Source organism: Mustela nigripes, chromosome 2, assembly GCF_022355385.1.
Source record: "Mustela nigripes isolate SB6536 chromosome 2, MUSNIG.SB6536, whole genome shotgun sequence".
Classification (NCBI taxonomy): Eukaryota; Metazoa; Chordata; class Mammalia; order Carnivora; family Mustelidae; genus Mustela; species Mustela nigripes.
The window spans coordinates 13,943,609-13,967,845 of record NC_081558.1 but is presented as its reverse complement, the minus strand read 5'-3'; the positions used below and the strand labels follow the sequence as shown (position 1 = coordinate 13,967,845).

Here is a 24,237-nt window from a genome sequence, read left to right as displayed (position 1 = left end):
TCAAGCAGATTCCCTGCTGACCCGGGAGCCTGAAGTGGGACTCAATCTCATGACTTGCAGGTCACAACCCGAGCCAAAATCAAATTGGGCACTTAACCGGCTGTGCTACCGCAATAAAACCTATTATTAAAATTTGAAAAAAAGGGGCGCTTGGGTGGCTCAGTGGGTTAAGCCGCTGCCTTGGGCTCAGGTCATGATCTCAGGGTCTTGGGATGGAGTCCTGCATCGGGCTCTCTGCTCAGCAGGGAGCCTGCTTCCCTCTCTCTCTCTCTGCCTGCCTCTCCGTCTACTTGTGATTTCTGTCAAATAAATAAATAAAATCTTTATAAAAAACACATTTTGAAAAAAAAAAAAAGCTGGGAGTGAAGAAAGTGTTACCCCCACTGCTTTGTGAAAAAGTGGATCAATTTTTTCTTTGCACCATCATTTCAATATTTCTCATTTATAAATCTATCTGTTCTTTGAAACATTTGACCAGTTTTCCTCATTAGTCATGGGTTAAATAAAATCTTTGGCATGTAATCATTCTAGATCAGTGTAAGAATCATGATTTTTTTTTAATAGTATCCCATAACATGCCCTGATGTTCTCAGATGTCTCAGCCCCCATTCTAGCTTCAGATTTTGCTGCTCGCTTGTCTTTTGCGCACTCTGTTCCTCTTTCCTGGAACACTGTGACACAGCCCCTACCACCAGGGAACACATTCTTTGAAACTCCCAGCCAAAATCCCCAGCTCCATCTTCTGGCTCATTGTGGGGTCTGCAAAAGGGAGTAGTTAGGGTTGTTTGTTGAATTACTGAGTATGTCTTCTGCCTCATGAACTCCTAGTCACCCTTCAAAACCGCCCCCCCCCCCGTGCTCCTATTCCCTAAGCAGAGCCTTCACTCTCTCTCTCTGGGCTCCTCCAGGCCTGGTACCTCCCTCTGGCCCATTTCTGCTCCCCGTGGGATGAGGAGTGTCTGTCCGCCTCTGCCTCCCCGAGAAAGGGGCCTTCTCAGGAGGGTCCCAGCAGCGTGTCGTGGTCCAGGGGGAATTTGTTAACTTATTAAATGAATCACAAAATCCAGAAGTGTTTATTAAACTCGTTTCAATGTAGCACCATTCTCAGTGGGGCCAGATGCTTGATCCTGGGGCAGGAATCTGAGTCTGGGCTTTCATGGAATGTGTAGAAGTCATCTGGATGGTAGGCAGGGGCTGCTGAGAGTCAGGGACGGGACAGGCAGGGACAGGTGTGCTCCTGCTCTTCCTCCAGCAGGTCCCTCCCAGGGCACCAGCTGTCACTTGAAGCAGACTTCCCTCTGGGAGCTGGCCATAGGTTGGCAGATGTCTGGCTTCTCACCCTGGAGGAGAGGGCCATGAGCTGGGGGTCCTGAAAGCAGCCGCTGCCCACCCCTGCCCCCAGTGGATCCCTCCGTTCCCCTTCCGGCTTGCCTGGTACAGATGGCACACGAGGCTTAGGAGCTGACTTGGATTTTTCAGGGGTTTCTGCAGAAAGCAAGACAGGAAGTCACACAGTCTTCTTTGCTTCCCGCCCCCTGTCAACCCACTCCTGGCTCAGAAGGGCGGCAAATGGCCCCATGGCTGGCCTCCTGCCAGAGGGCACACCCATCATGCTGGTGCTGGCCCGGTGGCCAGAGCGAGGGCTGTAAGAAGTCTTACCCCATTGACGACGACCCAGGGCACATACTCGTGGGGCGGCTGCAGGGCATCGGTAAGCTGGGCATTGACATGCAAAAGCTGCATGCCCCGGTCCCCCATTGCGCACTCCATGATGGTGTCCGGGGACACCTTTGGGGCATAGATCTGCAGGCACTGAGGGCAGACAAGGGTGCCTGGTGAGCGGGAGCATTGCCTCAGCCTCCTAGGCATTGTCTCCCCAGTGTTCCCTCCTCCAGCCACCCTGCCCCCCCCCCCCTGGCTGCTGGGGCCAAGCTTGTACCTCCTGGGCAATAGGAGACAGTTGGGTCCACAGCATACACAGCACATGCTTAACACTTACTTGAGTGGACGCCCCCAAGGCAGGGGCTCAGGCTGCTCTTGCTTTTCAGAAGATCAGACTCAGAAGACCGCAGCCCCGGACCCCTTACAGGTTATCATTTTCCTCGGAGCTTCTGTCTGTGCTATTCCCTCCACCAGGAACGCCCTTCCACTTCCTTCCCCCAGAATCTTTCCAGTGCTCCCTCCTCCTCTGCCCACCTCTGGCCCCGCTATGACTCTGTAGGGCTGCTGGGGGTGTCCCAGGGTGAGCCTTTTGGGTGGTCCAGATGTTCCATGAATGAATAAGCTATTGGTGTCAATGAGTCACTCCACTGGGAGTTGTTTTTCATAACCCTCCAGAGAAGCAGGCGGGCCTGTCCTGCTATCCCCATACCCCAGGTGAGGATCATCATCTACGTCCCTGCATGTTTCTGTTCATCCAAGCCCGGCTCAGAGGCACCTCCTCCAGGAAGCCCTCCGTGATCTACTCATGCTTCCCAAAGATCTTTGTTCCCTTGCTTCAGAGATCGGAGGCTTCCAGAGGGAAGGCCATTTTCCTGGGGCTACAAAGAGAGTGGTGGTCAGGCCAGAACCTGAACCTGGGTCTGTCTGGGGACAGGGAAGATCAGGGTCTCCCAACCCAGGGCCAAGTGAGGGGTGCTGCTCACCGGTCTCAGATTTTTCTCCATGTCCTCCATTTCCTCCATGCAGACAATGGTCAGGAAGGCTATTTCCTTCTCCAGTTGGTCCCACAGGCAGGCCTGTAGGATAGCGGGTGGATAGGCAAGGGCAGAAAGCGGGCCCAGGGCAGCTCGAGACCGCTCTGGGAGTGATGACGGGTGTTCCCTAATGAAGCGGCGAATGAAGAGGTGATTGAAGACACAGAGGATGGGGCTGCTTCCAGTCCCTTCTGAGCCTGGCTTTAGCCTTTCTCAACAGTGGGCAGGCCCCCCAGCCTCCATGCCCCTCACCGCTCAGGTTCCTGGGGGGCCGCTCACCTCCACCTTGTTGAGCTTGCATTCCTGCTCCCCGTGCTGGCAGGTGAACTCCCACCGGCCGCTGACATTCTGTTCCTGTAAGGCAGCTAGGTGAGTGCTGGCCAGCCCATCAGGTGCCCCCCTCCCTGGCCTAGTGCCTCAGTTTCCCCAGTACCAACATACCTGGGCATTTCCATAGGGCACCAGTGTGACATTGAGGATCTCCATCACCATCAGCCAGGTCGGGAAAAGTTCTCGGACCAGGAAGGACCGGCAGCCGGGGCACAGCGCCTCGTAGTAGAGGCTTACATTGACAGGAGGTGCTTGTGACTTCCTGAGGGGCACCGGCAGGCACAGGCCCCCAGCCTATGCAGGAGGAAGGGGTGTGAAGGGAGTTTAGCCCTGCTTGGTTTTCTGGCAACTACAAACAGTAGGTAGTCTATCTTGCACTCTTTCCAGACAAGGCCAGGTGGAATCCTGACTCTAAGATTTTATCGCATCCCTCAATCTTCCTTGATCTCAGTTTATCTGCAAAACGGATGTGACATAGACTTGGAAGCAGTAGGCATTTAATTTATGAACAGCTCTTGCTTTCCTTCAGTTGAGGTGAGACCCCTCGCCCCCCAGGTAAATGTATGCAGTAAGGACTCAACACATGCACATTTCTGGTCACTGCTCTCCATCCTGCCTTCCCAAGGTGCTTACCACTGGAGACTAATGCATGCTCATTTGTTGCCACTTCATCCCCAGAGCCTTGGTCCTGACCTGAGCAAGGCCCTACATTTGCGCTGAGCCTTTATTTATTCTTCCTCTCAAGGCGCCCAGGTGAACCCCTCCCGAGCCCTGCTGCTTAGGCGGCGCCTAATATGTGCGGACTTCCGGTTGCAGCTGCGGGGCAGCAGGCAGCCAGCGTCTATGCAGCCGAGAGCAAGTGGCTCAGCCTCCGGGGAATCTCTTTGCCGCCCCCACCCCCCGCCCCCGCCCCGCACCAGAAACTTGTGAGCTCTTCCCTGGCCGAAAGGCACCCAGTAAGCAGCACCTAGAGGGTCTGTGCCACGGCCCGACTTCTCTGGGCTTCCCCTGGACTCCGAGAGGAGACTCCATTCCCGCCCCAGACGTACACAGCAGGAGCTCAATGCACCCCCGCGTGGGGCGGGTGTGGATGGGGTAGAGGACAGCTGAGAGTGTCAGACGCGAGATGGGGAAGTGAAACGACTCGGCGCGAGGCCACAGTGCTGGGGGGTTTTCAGTCCCGAGCGGGGCAGCGTCCCCCTCTCCGAACCGGTCTTTCGCGGCAAAACCTGGGGAGAGGGGAGGCGGCGCCGGTCCCGCAGCACCCGCTGCCTGGGCGCCTGTCCCCCCCCACCCCCCGGCCTCCCACCGCGTTGCCGTCCCTACCTTGCAGGCGGCCGCCCCCTCGGGGAGTGTCCCCAGCGGGGACGCCCGCGCCGCCGCGGGGACCTCTGGCAGTAGCAGCAGCAGCAGCAAGAACAGGGGCGGCAGGACCGGCAGGAGTGGCGACGAGGCCATCACTGAGGGGCCGGGGTGTGGAGGCGGGAGCAGCGGCCCGGGAAGGAGCCGCCTTTAACCCGGCGGTGGCCCAGCCCCCGGGCCGGACCCGCCTCCCGGTGTCCACGCCCCTGGGGGCTGGGGCGGGCGTCTCTCGGTGTCTACTGGCAGGTCTGGGTCCTCTTCCAACCTGGCCCCCATCCGCACTCCCGCCAGGTGCGGGGCCCGCAGTCACCCGGCCGTGGGGCCGCCCTACTTCCACTCCCCCGCCCGCCCCCTCCGGGCCGTCAGGGCCGCCAGGTCACATGAGCCTGGGGCAAGAGCAGAGATTAGGTGGCGGCTTCAGAGACAGGGAGACACAGGCAGGCAGACTGAGACGGGTCTCCACGCGCGCACGCCCCGCGGATCGATCTGGGGGCTGCCGGGGTGATCCAAGCCCTCCGTTCCTAGCCTGGGAACCTCGCCTCCCTAACCTGCCCTCTTACGGCGGCTGATCCCCTGCCCGATCGTGGGCAGGGACTACGGCGACCCGGCCCTCACCCACTCCCTCCCCCTTAACCCATCGGAGCTGCCCCGGGCGCCCGGTCCTCCTCTCAGGGTCCTCCGCCCCGACGCTCCAGTCCCACCAAGCGTGGTCGCGTGGGGCTGACTCAGGCGTCGTCACTGCTAGGCCAGAAAGCAGAAGCCAGCGCGGGGAGGGCGCCTCACTTCTCTTGGTCTTCCCAGCCCTGTCTGGGGTGGGGGTGGGGGTGGGGGGGTAAAAGAAAAGCCGGGCTGCTGCTTTCCAGCATCCAGAGCTCGAGGCGGTCGTTGGGGTGGGGTAGGGGGGCATGCAGGCCCGCAGGAACTCCCACGGGAGAGGGAAGCCCCGGTTGGGAGGAAGCCTATACTGTGCATGCATGTCAGGTAGACTGGGGGAGGGGGTTGGTGATGTGGGACCCAGACCTCCTGGAGTCACCAGGTTTGCCTCAGGATTGCACCAGGCACCTCAAGCGCTGGACCCTCAGCTTCCCCTTCTGTCCATGGGCACAAGAGTGAAGCTTGGGGAGTGCAGCTACCCGGAAGGCTCGGAGGCAGAAGTAGAGTTGCCCCAGGTTGGGGTGGGGGTGGGGGAAGCCGGTGGAGGGGTGTTGACAGCCGAGGGGAAGGCAGGCAGAGAAGGGCCTAGGCGTGGAGGCTGGGGTGGTGAGGGAATAACCCACATGTTCAGAATTTGCAGGGCCTCAAATGCCAAGCATTACCGGGCACCTGATCCCACGGGAGGAAACACCCACGACTGGCCCAGATTACAGGCAAGTCCCCAGCTCCTGTCTTCTTCCGGTTTGGGGGAAGCCCCAGCCTGCTGTCTAGAGCAGCAGCCCCAGACTGGGGTTTCTCTCAAGTTCCCACGGCAAAACCCAGGTTCTCTGTGATGCGTCTAAGACTAAGCAGCCCGAGGGCAGTTAGCCCATGCTTGCCCTGTTGCTGGGTGGGACAGAAGCCGTCATCCGAGGCTACTTTTCCCAGGGCTCACTAAGCATGGCCCTGATGGATAGCTTCACGAAGGTAACCTCACTCATTGGGTTGTCCGATCCTCAATCCTTGAGCGACTTCCCCTTGGGGGTTGGGGGAAGCAGATACTGACCCTATTTGATAAGAGGAGTTTGAGGATCAGAGGTGGGGGGTGACTTTCCCCCGAGGTGACATGCCCAGGCTGGTGGTGGTGGACAGACACCTGCAGAGGCCATGTGAGGCCACGTGGGCTGTTATCTTCGGTCTCCAAGCTCCGCCAACTGGGGTCACGGGATCTAGAAAGTGGCCTTTACTCTGTGCGGCCCTTGCGGTGGGTGAAGACCGCAGGGGAGATAGCATCGGGGCTGGGGTTCCTCATGCGGCAGTTCCTGACTTGGGCACACAGTAGGGACAGCACTTGGGAAGGCCCGAGGTCTCTGAGGCCGGGGGCAAGGGGGCCAGGTCCTGTCCTTCTGAGATCCCAGCAGAGAAAAGATTAGAGGGCAGCTTTGTTCATTCACCGGCTGCTGTGGGCATGCTGGGCTCTGATGGGTGCCATATGGGGAGAGGAGGGGGGCAGGTTTAGTCTTCTAAGAATGGAAGGGCCAAGACACAGGCACTCTGGGGAGGGGAGGGTAACGAATGTTCCAGGTCAAAGACGCCATGAGGCCCCAAGTCAATGTCCCCCTGGGACCTGGCGGCCTGCACGTCAGGGACAGGTATGGAGAGGAGGTCAGAAGAGAGTCGGCAGGGAGGGGTGGCACTGAGGGCATTAGGACGTGGGGGGGCCTCTCTGGGTGCCGGGGAAGGGGTCGTGCTCTTGCCTCCACCCGACCATGATGCTGCTGCATGTCAGAGGGGAGGGGACTTTCCGAAGGGCCTGGCTGGTGGTGTCTGAGTGCTGGGACTCCAGCCTTGGGGGGCTGGGGCCAGCCGGGTACTGGTGAAAGGCTGGTGTCTGATGTCTGGGGTGCCTTGAGCAGTGCTGTACTGTAGAGCAGAGCTCAGGGTTTGAACCATACTGTAGAGCAGAGCTCAGGGTTTGAACCTCTTTGCTGTGTGACCTTGGTTGGGCAAGTCTCTCACCTTCTCTGGTCACAAGCAGCTAAACTGGGTGGTGCTCGGGGAGGGTCGTCAGCCTTCCTTTGCTCCCTGGAATTATAAACCCAGGGGCTAGATGTGTGTGTGACCCTGGGAACGCCGGGGTCCCCAGCACACTGCAGCCGTAGAGAAGCCCCCCCCACCACCAACAGAAGCATCCACATGTTCTGTGTTTTATATCCATATCAGTATCAACGTACCATACAAAACCGGCCCGCCAGCCTAGCTGGGCAGGCAGGGGGAGGGGGTTGGGGGTCCGCGGGCAGTGTAGAAAACCAGGGCTCTCGTCCCAAAAGAGGAGAGAAAAAAGGGCTTTACAGTCAAGAAGAAATAAAATCAGAACCCAGGTGATCGAGGAGAAGCCTTGACTCTGCACGGGGTAGAAGTGCCATGGGCAGCAGTGCGGCCGGGCCACCTCTACTTCTGGGAGGCCTGCTGCCGAGTGGAGCGGGCTCGTCCGTTTATTTTTAATTCTTTTCTTTTTTGGGGGGTACTTCTTGGCAGTGGCCCCTTTGTGGGGACGACCAAGTGGTGGTTTCACTTCAGGGTTTGGAGGGGAAGTTGGGGTCTGTGGGGCGGGTCCCGCCCGGCCCAGAATGTCCCGGCCAAGGTGGTTCTTGGACGTGGCCAAGTAAAGTTCCTTCCTGCCGTGACTCCAGGTCTATGGCTTAAAAATTGGGGCACCCAGGCTGGGGCCGCACAGCCCAGGGGCCTCTGTAAACATGGCAGGTGCAGCCAGGTGGGTCTTTGGGGACCCTGGGGAGGGGGGGCCTCTGGTGGGCAGGGCACAGGGTTCAGGGTGGCCAGAGGGCAATGCCTACAAGAGAGGGGCATGTGGGGCAGGGGAGGCAGGAGTCCCAACCCAGAGACATGGAGGGCAGAGAGAAGGGCAGTTGGATGGGAAGGGAAAGAGACAGGGAGAGACAGAGAGAGGCTCAGAAAGAGAGAAATGGAGAAAGAGACAGGAAGAGACTCACAAAGGAGAGAGGCAGACAGAAAACCCAAAAGACGGAGCCCTCGGTCGGGTGAGGGGGGTTGCCTCCCCAGCCTCCAGGCCCTGGGGTGTATCCGCTCTGCGCTGTCCTGCGCCCAGCGCTCAGCGGGCAGGGGGCGGGGGCCCAGGGCCGGGGGCGCGCACTGGGTGGGCGAGCGTGACCGTGAGCGCGTCGTTGTGCTGCACGAGCGAGGCGTGCTGGTAGTGCAGCACCAGCTCCTTCAGCGACCCGTACAGGTTGTAGGGCTCCGCGAAGCCGAAGCCTGTGGCCGTGCGGTAGATGACGCAGTGCTTGGTGTCGCCGTCCACCCTGCAGGCACGGGCAGAGGGGCTGGCGGTCAGGGGGTGGGGGGCGCTCCCGCAGGATTCCCCTGAGTTCCTGCCGTTTCTTTCTGGTGACCTCTTCCCACGACCCTAACCTGGCCCAGATGCCACCACCTCCTGCCCAAATGCGGCCCTAGCTTCCTCCCTTGCCCCCCAACAATCCCTTCTGCCTCTGGCAGCCATGGAGGGCAGGACTCCTTCCCGGCAGATCTTCCCAGAGGTGCAGATCCCCCACCCCTCAGCTCACTCCTGGAGCCCCCACCAGGCACTCACACCACGGAGCAGGCGTAGCAGCCACGCTGGCTGCTCTCGCGGATGAGGAAGGTGCCATCCCGCTTGCCGCTCAGCATTTCCTCAGCCTGTGTCCGGTTGATCTTGCCCACATACCACGTGCGTTCCTCATGGTGGGGCAGGTCGTCCTCATCCTCCATCAGCGCATACTGGCTGTGGGGGAAGCAAGGAGGGGTCCTGGTCACTCACCCCCATGCCTCTGAGGCTCCCCTGTTGCCTGGATAGCGCTCATGGCGAACTCCTACTCATTCTGCAAAACCCCCTGAAAATGGCCCCTCCTCTGGGAAGCCTTCCCTGGCCCCTAGCAGGTAGGGGTTCACTTACTCCTCAGTCTCATTTTTGATCCCCAACCACTCGTTGATTTTCTTCTGCCGGGCGCCTTTCTGAGTGAGCCACCTGGAGGAAGAGGAAAGGTGGGCTTGTTCCACACTGCTGGTAGGGGAAGAGCAGCCGCAGCACAGGCTGACTAGCCCCCAGTGGGCCAGGGCGGGCCTGGCTGGAGGCAAGGGGTGCGGGGGACCGAGGGCCGGTTCTCGGTGCAATGACGCCAGTTGCCACAAGGGGTCAGCCTTGGCTTGGTCAAGGAAAGCTTGACTTACTACTTACTATTATGTGTCTGCTCATTCTTACTGAACCCCCAGAATGCACCATTCCAGCAAGGTCTTATCACCACCAGTCTCACCTGAGGGTTGCATGGCAGTGTGACTTCACACAGGGCAGCTGTCTGTTCTGTACCTCAGTTTCCCTCAGCTATTAAAGGGCAACTTTGCAAAGAACTTTGAGAAGACAGAGTGAGCTCATGTGCACGGGGTGCTCAGCACAGTGCCCGGTACACGGCAGGTACATGTGAGCACCTAAGGCAGGGAGGTTCCCAGGGGGCAGAGGCAGGAGTTGAGCCCAGACTGGGGCTGCTGCAGCCCCAGCACGTACGAGGGCATCCAGTTAGCATTCAGGGAGTCCATCCTGTGGGAGGCTCCCAGCGACCCAGCCCCAGGGGAGCAGTGCTCCCATGTCACAGACACCTGGGAGGCTGAGACCCACCCACAGGGAGCCCTACTGAGGGGGCCAGGAGGGACCTATGGAGAGGGAGGGGGCTCCTGGACAGCTGAGGGGTCTCAGGGGCAAGGTGGACCACTTGGTGGAGAAAACACAAGTGAGACAGCGGCAGAGATCACCTCACCAGATGTCCCCGAACCAAGGGGCCTGCCGGTGAGCATGGGGCCGGGCACTCACACGAGGTACTGGTCTCGGATCTTGCGCAGCTGCATGAGGTCTGGCTTGAGGCTGTTCATGCGCTTGTCGATCTCCCGGTTGTCTGAGGCCTGCGCCCGCAGCTCCTGCTCCAGCTTTGTGCGGCTCTCGTGGATCTCGGCGATGCGAGACTTGAGCCGCTCTGAGTTCAGCAGGATCCTGGCAGAGGGGCAGCTCTGAGGCCTCAGAAGGCTCCTAGCTTCCAAGCCTTGGCACATGCCGATTTCCCTGACTGCTTGCTAGTGAACTCCTATTCATCCTTCAAAGCCCATTTTTATTTACTTTTTAAGATTTTATTTATTTGATAGAGAGACATCACAAGTTGGCAGAGCGTGGCGGGTGTGGGGGGGAAGCAGGCTCCCCGCCAAGCAGAGAGCCCGATGCAGGGCTCGATCCCAGGACCCTGAGATCATGACCTGGGCCAAAGGTAGAGGCTCAACCCACTGAGCCATCCAGGCATCCCAAGTCCATTTTTAAATGATGCCCCTCCTCCTGGAACTCAGGCTGCCCAGTGTTTCCTTTCTTTTCCCACTTGCCTATGCCAGATCAGGTGGGGCAGGGCAGGGCAGGGGAGGCAACTCACCTCTGCATCTCCTTCTCATTGCCCTCACGTCGGAAGCGCTCCAGATATTCCTTGCTACACTTCTCTTGTGTCTGGCCCTGCTCTTCAAAGATCTTGATGGTCTCATTGAAGGCCTCGATAGCTGTGCGCTTCATCTGCAGCTCCTGCGGGAACGGGGGCGAATCTCAGCTTCTGACGAGACTCCTGACAAGCCCCTCATGGGGGGCGAAGGCAGAGCCCACCTCTGATACGGAGACTTTGCTCAAGCTGTTCCCTCTATCAGGTGCCTCATTCCTCTAGCCCCTACTGTACTCAACGAACTCCTATTCAGCCTTCAGAACCCCACTCCCCAAACCCACTCCTCCTTAGCGCTGCTAAGAATTAAAGACAGATCTAGTTGCAACATACAGTTCACGGGGCCTCTCAGGGTAGATGCTCTGCGGAGTACTTTCTATACATCATCTTGTAGAACCTGCCAACAGCCTCCTACAAAGTCAGAACTATTCATGGGGAAACAGACTCAGGGGCTCTAAGTCACTTCCAAGATCCTGATGTTCATAACCAATCTTGGACAGGCATCTTGTCCACTCAGAGCTTCAGTTGATCCATCATGTAAAACGGGGACAAGAAAGAAATTTCTTGGGGATAACAGGGGAGACAGAAATATTCTCTACCTGAGATGGGATGTCTGGTCTGAATAAGCTACATCCCAACTTTTGAAAGGTAATTTATTAACAAAGTCCTCATGTGACAAAACCGTCCTCCCTCTTCCCTGTTTTAAAAGACCCTGCCCTTTCCCATGACCTCCTGACTCTGTTTCTGTCAACTCTCATCAGGTTACTAGCTAGCACTTTGAATAACATCCAGGTTGAAGGGCCAGGAGAAATAGACCTGCGGCCCCAGTTTACAGTTCCAGATGGGGAAAGTGAGGCCCAGGGAGACTCAGAGGCTCAAGGAGACACTCCAAGGTCCTGACTTGGCTGTTCCCCAGGGCGTTGGCTGGTGCTTTCTGATCAGTTCTTTTGTGTTTTTTTGAAAACATTGATTTCTGTCCTGGGCACTACATGGCTGCTCTGTGACCTGGAAGCAGGTGTCTGTCCCCAGGGCCTCGCCACTGCCCCTCGGTGCCTGTGGTACCTGGGAGGTGCGGGTGTACTCCTCATAGAGCTGGTCGTACTCGCGGCTCTTGTCCTGGTACTGCTGGTGGTAGACTTTGAGCTGGGCACCCACCGCCTCCACACTGTCCTCCTTGACAATCTGGTCCTGGGGAGAGCCGGTGTGATCAGAGAAGCTGCCGGGGACACTTGGGCCCACAACTGGAGCCGCCCTCCCTGGCCACAGACCTGCTGGTACTTGGACACGGGGTAGAGGAGCCGGGTGTCCAGCTTGGCATTGTACTGGGCCAGCGACTCATGGCGGTAGTGGGTGATGAGGTCCACAACAGAGCAGAAGGTGAGAGGCTCCGAGAAGCCGTAGTGCCCGTCGCGGTGGAAGACTTTGATCAGCTTGTTGTTCCCGCCTTTCCTGGGGGCAGGAAGGGGGGTCAGCAGCCAGGGGGACCCCCAGCCATCCTGCTAACTGTACCTATCCCGCTCCCCATGCCATCCCCAGTCCTCCTGACCTGGTAGCCTCCCTTGTAGCTCTCACACCCAGTCACCCTGAAGGGACAGGCCCCCACCTGAGGGTCAGCGTGTACTCCCCTTGAATCTTGCTAGATGCATCTCGGACCAGAAAGGTGCCATCAGGCGTGTCCCGGAGCTTCTCGTTCACCTCCTCCCTGTGGCGACACCCAGGATTGGGGGCGCCCGCCCAGAGACCCTGCCCTCCGGGCCCTGCCCGCCTCGTGGCCCATCCCCAAACCCTACCTGGAGATGTCACCCCAGTACCACTCCGCGTCCTGCAGGGAGGGTGGGCTTCCCCCATTGGCCAGGCCTGCAGGGGCAGGCTTTGCTTTGGGGGGTTTAGGAGGCAGCGCTGAGGGACAGGAAAAAATGCACATTGAGTACCGACTGTATACTGTGGCTAGCTCCTACTGCAACAGACCTTCTGGGTATCGGCAAGGCCCTGAGTTAGCATTCGAGGCTCCCAACAATAAGAGATAATATGGGGACAGGGGTCACCTGGGGGCGCAACCTCCTGCTCCTCCAGATGTTCCTGAAGCAACTTCTCCACCAGCAGCACCGGGAAGTCAGGGCTGGACTCAGTCCTGGGGGGAAGGGGAGTGCAGTGGGTAGGGCCTGAGGCGCACCTGGTCCTGCACCGTGTCTGCACGCCTGGGGCAGCTGGACAGGAAAGCAGGTGTAGGGAAGAAGGGCAGATGACAGGCAGGTGTGGGAAACCAACTCCTGTTTATGTATATGCAGCAAGCACTCAATAAACGTTCGTACAACGAACGCACAGGAGTCCAGCACCTGTGGTGGTGGGGAGCAGAAGCGATGGGACACCTACCACCCATGTGCCTTCCCTCTGGTCTGGGTCCCATCACTCCGTCTTAGGCCTGCTGGGGTCTTCCTGGGGCCCAGGTCCCAGCCTCGCTATCCTTTCTGGCCTGCTATCACAACAGCTCTGTCCTCTTTCCCCCCAGGGCCCTGTTCGCAATCCTTTAACTTGGTCTGGACCCCTGCCAGGCAGAGGCTCTTGGGCCCTTCCTCCATTTAAAGCCCCACCCCTTGCTAATCGGGCAGAGGCCCCGCCCCCTCCGTCAGCTCACCCGTCGGGCGCGCCCCCTGGCGGCGGCGAGGGAGGCGGCGCCCGCAGCAGCAGCGGCCCGAAGGTGGCGCCCAGGGCTCGCACGGCGGGGCCCGGAGCTGGGGCGCGTCGGGCCACCCGGCCCAGGTGCTGAAGCAGGAACCGTAGGGTGAGCGCGCGGTGCAGTGGCAGCGTCGGGGGCTCCAGCGCAGGCCCCACTGGCCCCGCGGCCTCTGCGGACAGACGGCCAGAGCAGGGTGAGCCGGAGTCGGCTCCTGTCTGCCGCAGCCCCCTCCCCAACCGGGCTTCCCGCCAGGCTCACCCCGCAGGGCCCGGCGTGCCTCGGCCACGGCCTCGGGAGTCACGAGGGGCGCGGGCAGCGCCAGCAGGAAGCCCTTGACACCGTCTGTCAGGGCTGCGGAGTCCCACTGCTCCACGTCGCTCAGGGACCAGTCTGCAGGTGCAGGGGGGGCATGTCGGCCGTGATGTCCGGGCCAGCTGTCCCCCCACCCCTGCCCATCGAAGCTTCCCCTTACCTGTGCGCGGGGCAGGCAGTTCAGGCCTGTAGAGGGATTCACTGTCTAAACCTGGGGAGAAAGGGGAAAGGGTGGATCAGCTCTACCCCAGGTGGCAAGTCCAGCTCGAAGATGGTTCCTGGACCCGTTTGTGGGGCCTGGGATGGCTATTCAACCTCCCAGGGATAATTGGAGGGGGCAGGGGAGAAAGATGGTGCCAGAGGTCACAGTACATGCAATGGAGGGTCTGGTGACATTCCCATCCACATCCTAGGAGTCACTACTGCCCCGACTCAACATGGAGACCCAGAGCATCCAAGCTCAGCTTCTTTCCACGCAGAGTGTCTGGCAGCCCCCTGAAGGAATGAGTTGCCCATCACCAGAGGTAAGCAAGAAGCATACAGGGGTTCTAAGGGGGCTGAGGCTCACCTGTCCGCTCAATGGCCTCCACCAGCTTCACCAGGATCGGGGGAGCCACATCAGGTGGGGAGAACTGCTCTGGCAGGTCGGGGAGAGTGAGGCCTGGCAGAAGGGGATGGCGTGTTGGTGGGGTCCCTGGAAGGCCCCCATCCCCTTTCTTTGCCTGGTGGACCTCAGCTTGGGCAGCTCCAGGTAGGGTCTGGTCTAAGCAAGTGCCTGACATCTGCACCACCATCCTAGGGAAGCCAAAACCTGGCTGGAGGGGCTGGGAGGGCTGAGTTGGTGGTCAGCAATTTTCTGGGTTAAAATATCAGTTTACACAACTTCAGAGACTAAGTATAGTGGGTTGATTAGTGTCCCTCAAAATGATATGTCCACATCTTAATCTGATTCGTGTGACTATGACTTTACTATGCAGATATAATGAAAATAAGAATTCTAAGACAAGATCTTAGATTCTGGGCTCTCAACCCAATGACTGGTATTTTTATAAGAAGAGAAGGCCACATGAGGATAGAGGCAGAGACTGGGGTGATGCGGCCGCAAGCCAAGGGACACCTGGAGGTACTGGAAGCCGGAGGAGGCAAAGAACCATCCACTCCGAGAACCTCCAGAGGGAGCAGGGCCCCGCCGACACCTGGATCTTGGGCTTCCGGCCTCCAGAATATCGAGGAAGTAAACTGTTGCTTGAAGCCATCGAGCTTGTGGGCGTTCAGGAGAGCAGGTTCAGGGGCCTGCCAGGGCTCTGCTGTGCAATCTAGGGCCCAGCACTCGCCCTCTCTGTGCCTCAGTCTCCTCAAGTAAGAAACTTGCTCACGGTGTCCTCTCTCCCTCCTCCGTGTGAACAACAAAGTGGTTGAAAAGAATAAAAGGACGAAATCCCTCTGTGGGTCAGAACACCTCATTCCGAGGACCTTCCTTCATTCTCTAAGTCATCTTGTCTTAAAAAAAAAAAAAAGTATTTCCCCCGTTTTTAACCATGCTGAAAGCCCTCTCAGCAGGTGCCAGGGGCCTCCATGGCCCTGCGTTTCTCGCTCCACCGGGCCCTTTGTGTGCAGGCGCGCTCTGCCTGCCCGGCCACCGTCTGATGCGGCTTGGCCCTCGGCAGGGACGCCCTGGCATAGAGCAGGGGCAAGCCCAGGCCTGCGGGGCGTCCCTGAGTGACAGGCCAGGTGGTGCCTCAAGCTGGAGAAAGGCCCAGCTAAGTCCAAAACACTGAAGGGGAAAAAAAAAAAAGGAGAGAGAGAACAAGGGGAGAGCAGGCGGGTGACGGAGGGGAAGGCACGGTTCTAAAATCTGCCTGTGATGAGTCTGCACAACGGAGAGGGAAGACTCATCAGAACATGTGTCACGCCCATTTTATGGATCGGGACTGAGGCTGAGAGAGGGAGCAACCTCCCTCTGGGGGCCCAGATGACACTGTTCTGCACTCAGCTCCCGGTGTGGGGTTGAGTAGAGGAAACACAGGCGGCCACAGCATGTTGCTGGGTGGTCCTAGGACCCTGGAGGGGCCGGGCCTGAGCGTGCAAAGAACCAAGCCTTCTAGTTGTCAGATGAGGAAACTGAGGCCCCGGGGAGGGCTGGCCCCAGCGGCTGTCACACAACCCTGGAGGATTTGGAGGGCGGGGCCAGGCAGCCACCCGGAGTGGGCATGTGTGTGGAGGCTGGACGGAGGCCAGGCAGAGGAGGGAGGCGGCTGTTACCAGGGGGAGAGGCAGCTTTTGGCTGGGAGCCCGGATGGGGCCGCCTCCTGCTCCTCCAGGCTGAGGCGGGACATAGGCCCCAGCCCTGGAGGCACCAGATGCTGCAAACCGTCGCCTCCATGCCTCCTATCCGGCCCCATGCTGTGGGGCTCTGGCATGACCCTCTTGGGGTACCAGGGTCCCTCTGGCACAAAACCAGGCAGGCCAAAGGTCAGGACCATGGTGCTTCCCAGGGCCTTGGCCTTCACCGGGGGATGGACCCCGAGTGCGTGGTTTGACCCCTTTGCACCTCGGTCTCCCCATCTGTACATGGGGCCTCCCTAGGTTGTTGTGAAGGTTGGTGCAGACTACCAGGCACTGGGAACTTGGCCTCCTCCCCACAAGCTGAGCCTCAGTTTCCCTGGCTGGAACCCATGCACTCTGCCCAGCACACAGCAACTGCCACATACCCTGAGTGCCCTCAATTCTTCCCTCCCAGCACATCCCTTGGAAGTGTAGATGGCCAAGGATCTTCGGGGAGGGATATGGGGTCCTCACACTGCATGGCCCCAAGGGATCAGTCCATCCTTTTTGGCCTTGTGGCTCCCTTCATTTTGGAAACCAGGTAACAAAGGGGGTTTCTCAAGGGACTCTATCTGCAAACTGAGGGACGAAGCTAAGGTGAACCTCTGAATCCTACTGAACGCTCCCCACTGTCATCAAAATCAATCCCACAGAGTCCCTGAGGCACAGCCCCGCTGCCCTTCCCCTCCCACTCCACTCCGCTGGCTGTTCCCCGAACCTGCCATTACATTCCTACCTCATAGCCTGGAGCCCTTCACCCTCAGCTCTCCCCACTGAGGCTCCTTCCCCACAGCATTTTTCATCACCTAATCACATCCTTGTCACTTCTTGAACAGGGAGCCCCGCAAGGGCAGGGCCAGGCCTATGCCCCCCACTGTGTTCCCAGTGCCATGAACGGAACCCAGCCCTGACAGCAGCATAGTCAACACTTGTCAACTGACCAAATGAGCTTATTCCTCCTCCTCTGGAAGACATGCCACTGCCTCACGAGAAAGAAGAGGAAATTGAGGGTCTGAGGGGACCCCATCCCTGCCAGGGCCCCTGCCTGCTGCTCACCTGGCTCAGGGGGCCCATCCCGGGGCCTGGCGGGCAGTGGGCGGGGGCCACGTGGACGAGGGCCAGGCCGGGCCAGGGCTACAGGACCCAGGAACTCGACGTAGGTTCCAGGGAAGTCACCTCGTTGCCGCGTGCGCTCATTGAGGCCAGGCATCCAGCCCACGCTCTGTGGGCAGCGCTCGTTGCCCTCAGCCACGCCCAGCACCTGCAGGGCTGCCCGGCTCACCACCAGCACGTCGCCCGGCAGCAGCTCCAGGTCCTCCGGCCGCTCCCGGCGGAACGGGTACAGTGCACGGTACTGGAAGCCCTCGGCACCGGCCATGGCTGGGCCGGGTGGGGTCTGGACGGTCAAGCTGCTGCTCGGGGCCCCAGTGGCCCCATCAGCTGGGCCGAGGGCTGGGAGGGTCTGCTGAGTCGGCCTGGGGCACTGAGACCACTATTTCTACTGAGAAGTTACAGGTGACCGCGGGGGGGTCACTCATGCCTTGCTTCCCACCATTATTCCATGACCCTGAAATGGGTCACTCATTGCTCGGTCCACCATTCGTCAGCTGGTGGGAGGGGGTCGGCAGCGTGGTCTCAGCTCACTCAGCCGCTGCGTCCCCCCTCAATCCGTAGGGCAATGCCAGGCTGCTCACTCCCTCACATGGGGGGCCATCGGCGCCCGAGGCTGGCGGCTCTTCCGGCTGCGCCAGACGAGGGGGCCGAGGGCACAGGCTGTCACCATGCTTGGCCAGGACGCCGACCTAGGGGGGAGATGGGCAGGGTGGCATCAGCCAGGTTGGGCTCCTCCCACCCCCCACCCCCGCCCCAGAGATGGGCCCCAATACAGGGTGGCAATCCCCTGACTCACTAGGTAACCTTGGGGCAATCCCAGCCCCTCTCTAGGCTTGTTTCCCCAGCTGTAAAATGGGTGTAACAACAGCCCTGCCTTGGGGGTCCCTGCGAGCAGAGCTTCGAGGAACCTGCCCCAGGCATAATGCATGCTCAGTAAACCAGCTCTTCCTTGCCCCTTAATTACAGATGGAGAAACTGAGGCTCAGAGCTGGAGGTCTTTGTTCGATCACTCAGTGCACCAGGAAGCCAGGACTCAAAGACCGGGATCCACCCAACCTCAAGGCCCAGAATGGATTGCAGGAGGCAGGAGGCAGCAGCCACATGGCCAGGTGGTTATGCCCACAGTGGGTGGAGTGTGATGGGGAATTCTCAGGGTACTGTGGGAGCCCGAGGAGGGGCTGGGCCACTTAAGCACAAGAGGAGGCAGTAAGGAAGCAAAGAGGTAGGAAAGCCGGTCCAGGCAGAGGCCCCAGCACAGTCAAAGGACTAAGAAGTGAGTCCAAGGTCTCTGCAGGGGAGAAATGAAGAGAGGGGACCATGTCCCGGCTTGACTAAATGAGGGGCCTAGAGGAGGATCTCAAAACATGAGGAGGGGGGTCATGGGAGATCAAGGGGATCTTGGCCCCAAGGGAGACATGGAGCCAGGAGAGCGTGAATGGGAGGAGGGCATCACAGCTGCCAAGGGGGCAGACTGCTGGATGCAGGGCGATGCTCAAGCCCCAGGAGTCCCAACTTTTGGGGAAACAGCCCACCACACATAGCATTCCCAGTCTCAGTCCTGCAGATTCAGTTCTCCAGAGAGTGGGTAGTGGGGGAGGGCATGCTTTTTTAGAGGGTAGGTCCTCACAGAGGCAAGGAGACAGCACCGGCTAGAGGAAATAGTCCCTGCAAAGGCTTGACAGCGGGAAGTTGCTTGCCAAGAGTTCAGGTTGGCTTTTATAAAGCCACCAAGTGTGGACCACGCTGGTGCTCGAGTGCCAGAGAGCAGGTCGGGGCTTTATATCCCCCGAACACGAGAGCCTCGGAAGGTGTTGGAGCAGGGAGCAGAGGCTCCACATTCCGGAGTGCCCAAACTTACCTGCTTCCTGATCTCCCCCCCGCCCCGTACTCCCATTCTACAAGTGGGGAAACTGAGGCCCAGCGAGGGGACATCCAGGAAAGCGCCTGGATCCGCTTGCCTGCCCGCCTCCGCGCTCCAGCATGCACAGGTTTGCACATGCCCCAGTGTGTGCGCCCGGGAACCAGCGCTCCCCGAATCCAAGAGGCGGGGTGGAGGGGCTAGGCCTGGCCAGGGGTTTGGCGGCTTGGACGCAGGGCCCGCGCGCGCTCATGCGTGTTCAGACGCGCACGCGGGCCTCCGTGGACCCCGCAGCCTAGCCCGAGCAACGCAAGCGGAGTCGACCCCCGACCCTCCTGCATCCCACTATGTCCCACACAATGCCTGGGTGCCCCTCATTACTGCTCGACGCCCCACTCCAGGCAGGGCCTCCTTCCATTCGGGGCCGCAGCCCCAGCCCCTTATCTCGGCCTGCGAGCATTCCGTTCCCCTCCCACAGTCCCGGGCAGGCAACACCGCTGCCAGGTCGAGCCCGAGGCCTCCCTCCCGTCCCCTGAGGCCCCCAGTTCCCGCGGGACGCGATGCAGCTCGGAGCCTGCGTTCTGACTTCCACCTCGGCCCCACATTCTGCTTAGGAGCCCCGCATCTGAGCGCACGCCAGCCCAGCCTGCCACACCGGCCGGCCTGGACTTACCTGGTCGCGGCCGCCACCGCCGCCGAGGCCGCCGTCACACCGAGCAGAGGCCGACCCGTGGCTCCACCGCGGCCGCCGTCGCCGCAGCCCCGGGATCCCCGCCTCCGCCACCGCCGCCGCGGTTCCGAACAGCCGGGCCCGCCCCCGGCGGAAATGGCCGAGCGCATTCGGGCCAGGCGGGCGAAGCGCGGCGGAGGCGGAGCCTCGGGACGTCCGAGTATTTCCGGAAAGAACCGAACATACTCCCGCGGGACTGGCGGGTAGAGGCTGCCACGAGATCGCCGATCATTTCCGGAAACAGCCGAGTGCAATCGGGTCAGCTAAGCCTCTCCCCGGCTGGGCTGGGCTTTGAGACGACGGAGCAATTCCGGAAATCGCCGAGCGCCTTCCAGCGGGACTGACGGAACAGAGGCTGAGCCTCCAGACTGCGGAGAGTTTTGAAAAGAACACTCGTGTGCTCGGACCCAGATAGAGGCCCTGGAAGTTTAGATCCACAGGCTGACCACTAACTTCCGGAACTTGCCAAGAATGGATAACTCCAGAGGGCGATTGAGGTGGACCGAGGCTCAGGGAAGGAACGTCGGATGGAAGAGGAGCTCGCCACAGAAAGCTCAGCTTTTCAGGAAAGCGGAACAGGCCTGGGTTGAAAGCGTTTCCATGGCAACCTAGAGCTTGTGGGACCAGCTGAACGAACGCAGCCCTGCGATCGCGAGAACACGCCCAACAAGAGCCTAGATGTGGACGAGTGTTTCCGGAAATAGCCGAAGACACTCGGGGACGGGGGCGTGGCCAAAGGTTTCTGGTACCACCCGGAGCTCAGGAAGTAACCCAAAGCACTAGAGCTGAGCTGAGTAGGGGGATTTGGGCGGGGGAGGGGGGGTTTGGTGGTGGGGTACAGTCCAAGCAAAAACCTGTATACAAAGGGCACAAAGATAGTTTATTTACTTAACACAGCTCAGGGCCCCAGATCGCTGTCTGGATGAAGATTTTAAGGGCAGAGCCTATGATGGGTATTCAGGGAGAGGGCAGCAAGAGGCCAGGGACCTGAGAAGGCATCAGGGAGATACCTCATTGGTGAACTCCTGTGCAGCCTTCAGAACCCCTGTAAATGAAGCCACCCGGTCCCCACCGCACTCTCTCTTCCCTTACCCCTTCCTTTGCCCCTCACAAATCCAGACACTGGACCTTTTTGTAAATGTGGGCTTTTATTCACGGTCAGCTCCAGGATGGAAAGAGGGAGCAAGTCATGCACAGCCTCGGTCTAGCTCCAACACCAGCCAGTGCTGGGTGGGGGTCTCTGGGAGGGATGCAGAGTGGGCTGCAGTGCCTGGAAAGTGCCCTTACCATGTGGGGGCACAGTGATCTTGCCAGGCACCTCCAAATAGGAAATGGAGGTTCTGTCTGACATGCCCAGTGGGTCATATAGCATCCTAGGGAAGAAAGCTGGAGATGGGAGTCAGCTGTATGTGGCACCAGACTCTCCATTCAAGCTCCCTTCTTGACTAGGCCCATCAAAGGGCCTGGCTGCATGATTTTTACCATGTGATTTGTGGGACAAGTCTCCACTCCTCACCAGGCCTCAGTTACTTGACTGTAAAATGGGGATGACGACACCACCTGCAGCCTTCTCAAGGCTGGCTGAGGAAGAAGCCACGAGTAAAAGCGTTTGGCATAGAGTAGATGCTGAATAAATAGTCATTGGGATTAGTTTTGTAAACACAAGGAAACTGAGGCACAGAGCGGGAAAGCCATTTTCCCAGAGCCACACATGGAAGCCAAGATTCAAACTTGGGCCCCACTGCCCCCCAGTTGGGTTTTCTCACTTGAATTTCAATCTAGGAAGGCTGTGACACATGGAGGGACCACCCCCTGCCATGGGGTGTTTCAGACACATCACGGTCAAGGGTTCACCCTGGTGGGCATCAAGCACATGAAATCTTGTGCAGGGTGGACATTCTTCTGCCCTGGCAGTAGTACCCTTGGAGTCCTGAGTCTCCCTCCCAGAGCATCTGTGTCACCCTGTGGGATGGAGGACCCCTCTGCCTAGATCGGTCGAACTCCTACTCATCCATCAAAGTCCCAGTTTCCACACTCCCTCCTCTAAGCTGAAGCCTTCAGGACTAGAAACAAACTCTAGCAATAGACTGGCCTAAGGATGGAGGCTATGATAGTGAGAAGGAGCTTCCAGAATCCAGTTCATCATCGCCATTGCTTGTTTTGTGGTAGAGGGGAATCAGTTGTAGACTCTCCAAACTGGGCCCAGACAGGTAAGCTTGCCTGTATCCCCTCAGATCAGTGGGTCTTGGGCCAGGATGGGATCAAGTAACACACACACACACACATATACAAAACTAAAAAAATACAGGAAACCTAGAAAACACGAACATACATGACTTGTCCAAAGTGCTTCCTTCTCAGCCCAGGGGGCAGCGTCTGCAAGGGGCAGGACCCGGGCAGCCGCCTTCACAGTGGCAGCTCAGTCTACCCAGCGCTTATAAAAAGTAATAAATTAGTCGCAGGGATTTGCTGCTATTTACAATGCCACCCTCGTTCCCCATTCCGGCCCCTACGGCCCCTGATCTGCACCAGAACATGAGGGAGGTGCGGTCTCTGCCTTCCAGTAAGGACCGAGATGGGTTCTCGCCTTCCAGGTGTCTTAGTCTGGTGGCTCAGTCTCCATCCAGAAGTCACTTTATGGAAAACACATTGCACAAAAAAAGCCCAACTCCTAGGCCAGGGAGAGGCCAGGTGGGAGGGATCAGTCCTTCCCGGCAGGTCCAAGAGTTCCCAGCACAGCCTCAGCGCCCTCCACGGCAATCTGTGGTACAGAGGTGAGTGGTCCGGTGGCCTCCTCGGGTGGCTCATCAAAGCTCACCTCCTGCACAGCCTCCTGCTTCTTGAAGGAGTCTCGGCGCTCGGACAGGTGTAGCCGCCGCATGACCACCAGCTCTGAGTCTGGCCCACGGCCGCGGCGCCCCGACTCCCCATCCAGCCGTTCGCCAGAACCCAGCTTATCAGCTGACTGCCCCCGGCGTAACCGCGGAGATCGGGCAGGTGCCGGCGGGTGTCCGGGGAGGGGTGAGGGTGAGCGGGGTGGGGGCACAGGCACGGGTGGGCAGGCCAGTGGTGAGGGCGGGATGCTGCTGGTAGACTTGCGGCGGCCAGTCTTGGGGCGGGGGGGCCCGAGCTTGGCGGCCAGGCCATGCAGGGAGCTAGGGCGGGTGTGGCCACTGGCGGCAGGAGAGGCAGGGCTGCTGGGGCTCGGGGAGACACTGGGAGGGGATGTGGTGTCTGTGGGGGACAGATGAGGGTCAGGACCACCAGCTTCAATGTCTCTAGCCTTGAGGTGGGGCTGAGCACACCTGCCAAAGCCCACGTCCTTCCCCATGGCTACCCAGAATGTCTGCTTTTCTTGCCTCCTATTCTGTGTGCAAGTTGTTCCCTTGTCTTGGATATGGTGAACTCCTACTCATCCATCAAAGCCCTAGTTCCTATCCACCCACTTCCCATCTAATGACCTAGTTCTCAAAAGGCCGAAGATATGCTCCACCCCATGAAGTCAGAGTGAGCCAGAGGGGTAGCAGCTGGGGTGCCCCGGCCCCCTGGAGGCCTTCCCTCCTTCCCCTTTGGGTTGCCCCAGCCTATTCCTCCCTTCAGCTGAATGCTAACCCAGTGAGGCTGGGGGTGTCTGTGTTTGGCTGTCTCATGGACTGGGGTGCTCAGCATTGGGCCAAGTCACCCTTTCCTACCCCAGAATGATCTTTCTAAAACTCAGATTCATCTAAAACATGCACTCTTCTGCTCACACACCCTCCATGGCTCCCAACTGCCCACCAACATAAGCCCAGCTCCTTGGCCTGACCCATCTCCCAACTTCCTCCCTCCCCATTCTTCCCCTGTTTTCACAACCCTTCTGTCTGCTGTTCGTGATGCTCCCTTGGCTGGGGGCGGGGTACACTCTCCTTTGCTCTCACGCCTGTCTCCTACCACCTCTAGGCTGCCTGGAAAGGCCCTTCTGGGGGCCTCATTTCCCACCTCCTGTCCTTCCCTCCTTTAAACCCAGCTGGCTCCCTCGATGGCCCCGGGCACCACAGACCTGAGCTGCCCCCGGGGAGCGCACGTACCTGTACCTGCTGGGACATCGGGAGCTGGGCTGCGGCAAGGCGTGGTGGGGCTGGGGGAGAGGCTGTGGGTGGGCGACCCTGGGAGGCTCTCGCTGGACGACAGGGAGTGGTGGAGGCCGGAAGAGAAGCTGCGGCTGGTATGCAGCACAGAGGACTGTTTTGAGATCTTCTTGAAGAGCGACTTCCGCCTGAGGGTGAGAGAGCCTGATGCTTCAGAACCCGCGCTCGCCTCCCCACACCCAGCAGCCTGGGGAGCCCACCCGGGTCCTCCACCAACACTCCGTGGAGGGCCCACCCAGCGCTCACCGGTCCTGCGTCTCCCGCCGGCGGCTCCGCTTGCTCCGCCGCGCCATGCGGCCCTTGGCCACATTCTTCCGGGCGGGGCCCACCTTGATGGAGGTGTTCTCCAGGGCGGTGGTCCGGAGGGCGATCTTGTTGCCGCTCTGCCGGCGGGACAGTGAGGGGTGACCTGGGTGCCTCCCATCTAGGGAGCCACCTGCCCACCTGTCTCCTCATCCACTGAAGCTCCCGATCTTATCTACCCACTTTTCGCCTCATGTCCACCACCCAGTGGACCAAAGGTACATGTCCATCATCTGTGTG

General features: G+C 59.5%; 3 protein-coding genes and 1 long non-coding RNA gene across 18 annotated transcripts in view; 1 reads left to right on the top strand and 3 right to left on the bottom strand.

The window, feature by feature from the left end:
* Nucleotides 1-1,050: 1,050 nt before the first annotated feature.
* IFI30 (IFI30 lysosomal thiol reductase) lies at nt 1,051-4,960 on the bottom strand. The gene is made up of 7 exons (XM_059389421.1): nt 4,353-4,960; nt 3,138-3,320; nt 2,976-3,050; nt 2,646-2,738; nt 1,660-1,812; nt 1,432-1,485; nt 1,051-1,340 (listed from the first exon to the last, which is right to left on the bottom strand). The coding sequence occupies exons 1-7, from the start codon at nt 4,482-4,484 to the stop codon at nt 1,278-1,280; spliced, it is 753 nt and encodes a 250-aa protein (XP_059245404.1). The 5' UTR covers nt 4,485-4,960; the 3' UTR covers nt 1,051-1,277.
* Nucleotides 4,961-5,603: 643 nt separating this feature from the next.
* LOC132011174 (uncharacterized) lies at nt 5,604-16,915 on the top strand. The gene is made up of 3 exons (XR_009402341.1): nt 5,604-6,008; nt 13,955-14,065; nt 14,519-16,915. It is a non-coding gene; the product is annotated as an uncharacterized LOC132011174 (long non-coding RNA).
* PIK3R2 (phosphoinositide-3-kinase regulatory subunit 2) lies at nt 7,215-19,626 on the bottom strand. Its single transcript, XM_059389419.1, has 16 exons — nt 19,511-19,626; nt 16,923-17,668; nt 14,110-14,202; nt 13,702-13,752; nt 13,488-13,619; nt 13,188-13,398; nt 12,598-12,683; nt 12,343-12,451; nt 12,156-12,254; nt 11,821-12,001; nt 11,615-11,740; nt 10,499-10,641; nt 9,898-10,074; nt 8,989-9,060; nt 8,647-8,817; nt 7,215-8,359 (listed from the first exon to the last, which is right to left on the bottom strand). The coding sequence occupies exons 2-16, from the start codon at nt 17,242-17,244 to the stop codon at nt 8,152-8,154; spliced, it is 2,181 nt and encodes a 726-aa protein (XP_059245402.1). The 5' UTR covers nt 17,245-17,668; nt 19,511-19,626; the 3' UTR covers nt 7,215-8,151.
* Nucleotides 19,627-20,434: 808 nt separating this feature from the next.
* The window catches only part of MAST3 (microtubule associated serine/threonine kinase 3), a 37,597-nt gene continuing 33,794 nt past the window's right edge, over nt 20,435-24,237 (bottom strand). For all 15 annotated transcript variants that reach the window (XM_059389413.1, XM_059389404.1, XM_059389403.1 and 12 more), the window contains 3 exons: nt 23,941-24,077; nt 23,635-23,822; nt 20,435-22,801 (listed from right to left, as the gene is read on the bottom strand). In XM_059389413.1, coding sequence (XP_059245396.1) covers nt 22,269-22,801; nt 23,635-23,822; nt 23,941-24,077 — 858 coding nt within the window. In that variant the 3' untranslated portion in view covers nt 20,435-22,268. The remainder of the gene's footprint in view (nt 22,802-23,634; nt 23,823-23,940; nt 24,078-24,237) is intronic.

Excerpts from the sequence above, each read along its gene's own strand:
- IFI30 (XM_059389421.1), bottom strand. The coding sequence starts at position 4,484 with ATGGCCTCGTCGCCACTCCTGCCGGTCCTGCCGCCCCTGTTCTTGCTG. Across the intron at positions 1,486-1,659 it reads CCTGGGTCGTCGTCAATGGG|AAACCCCTGAAAAATCCAAG; the intron begins GTAAGACTTCTT and ends TGCTTTCTGCAG. Across the intron at positions 1,341-1,431 it reads TCGTGTGCCATCTGTACCAG|GGTGAGAAGCCAGACATCTG; the intron begins GCAAGCCGGAAG and ends CCTCTCCTCCAG.
- PIK3R2 (XM_059389419.1), bottom strand. The coding sequence starts at position 17,244 with ATGGCCGGTGCCGAGGGCTTCCAGTACCGTGCACTGTACCCGTTCCGC. Across the intron at positions 12,002-12,155 it reads GAGTACACGCTGACCCTCAG|GAAAGGCGGGAACAACAAGC; the intron begins GTGGGGGCCTGT and ends TCCTGCCCCCAG. Across the intron at positions 10,075-10,498 it reads AATGAGAAGGAGATGCAGAG|GATCCTGCTGAACTCAGAGC; the intron begins GTGAGTTGCCTC and ends CCCCTCTGCCAG.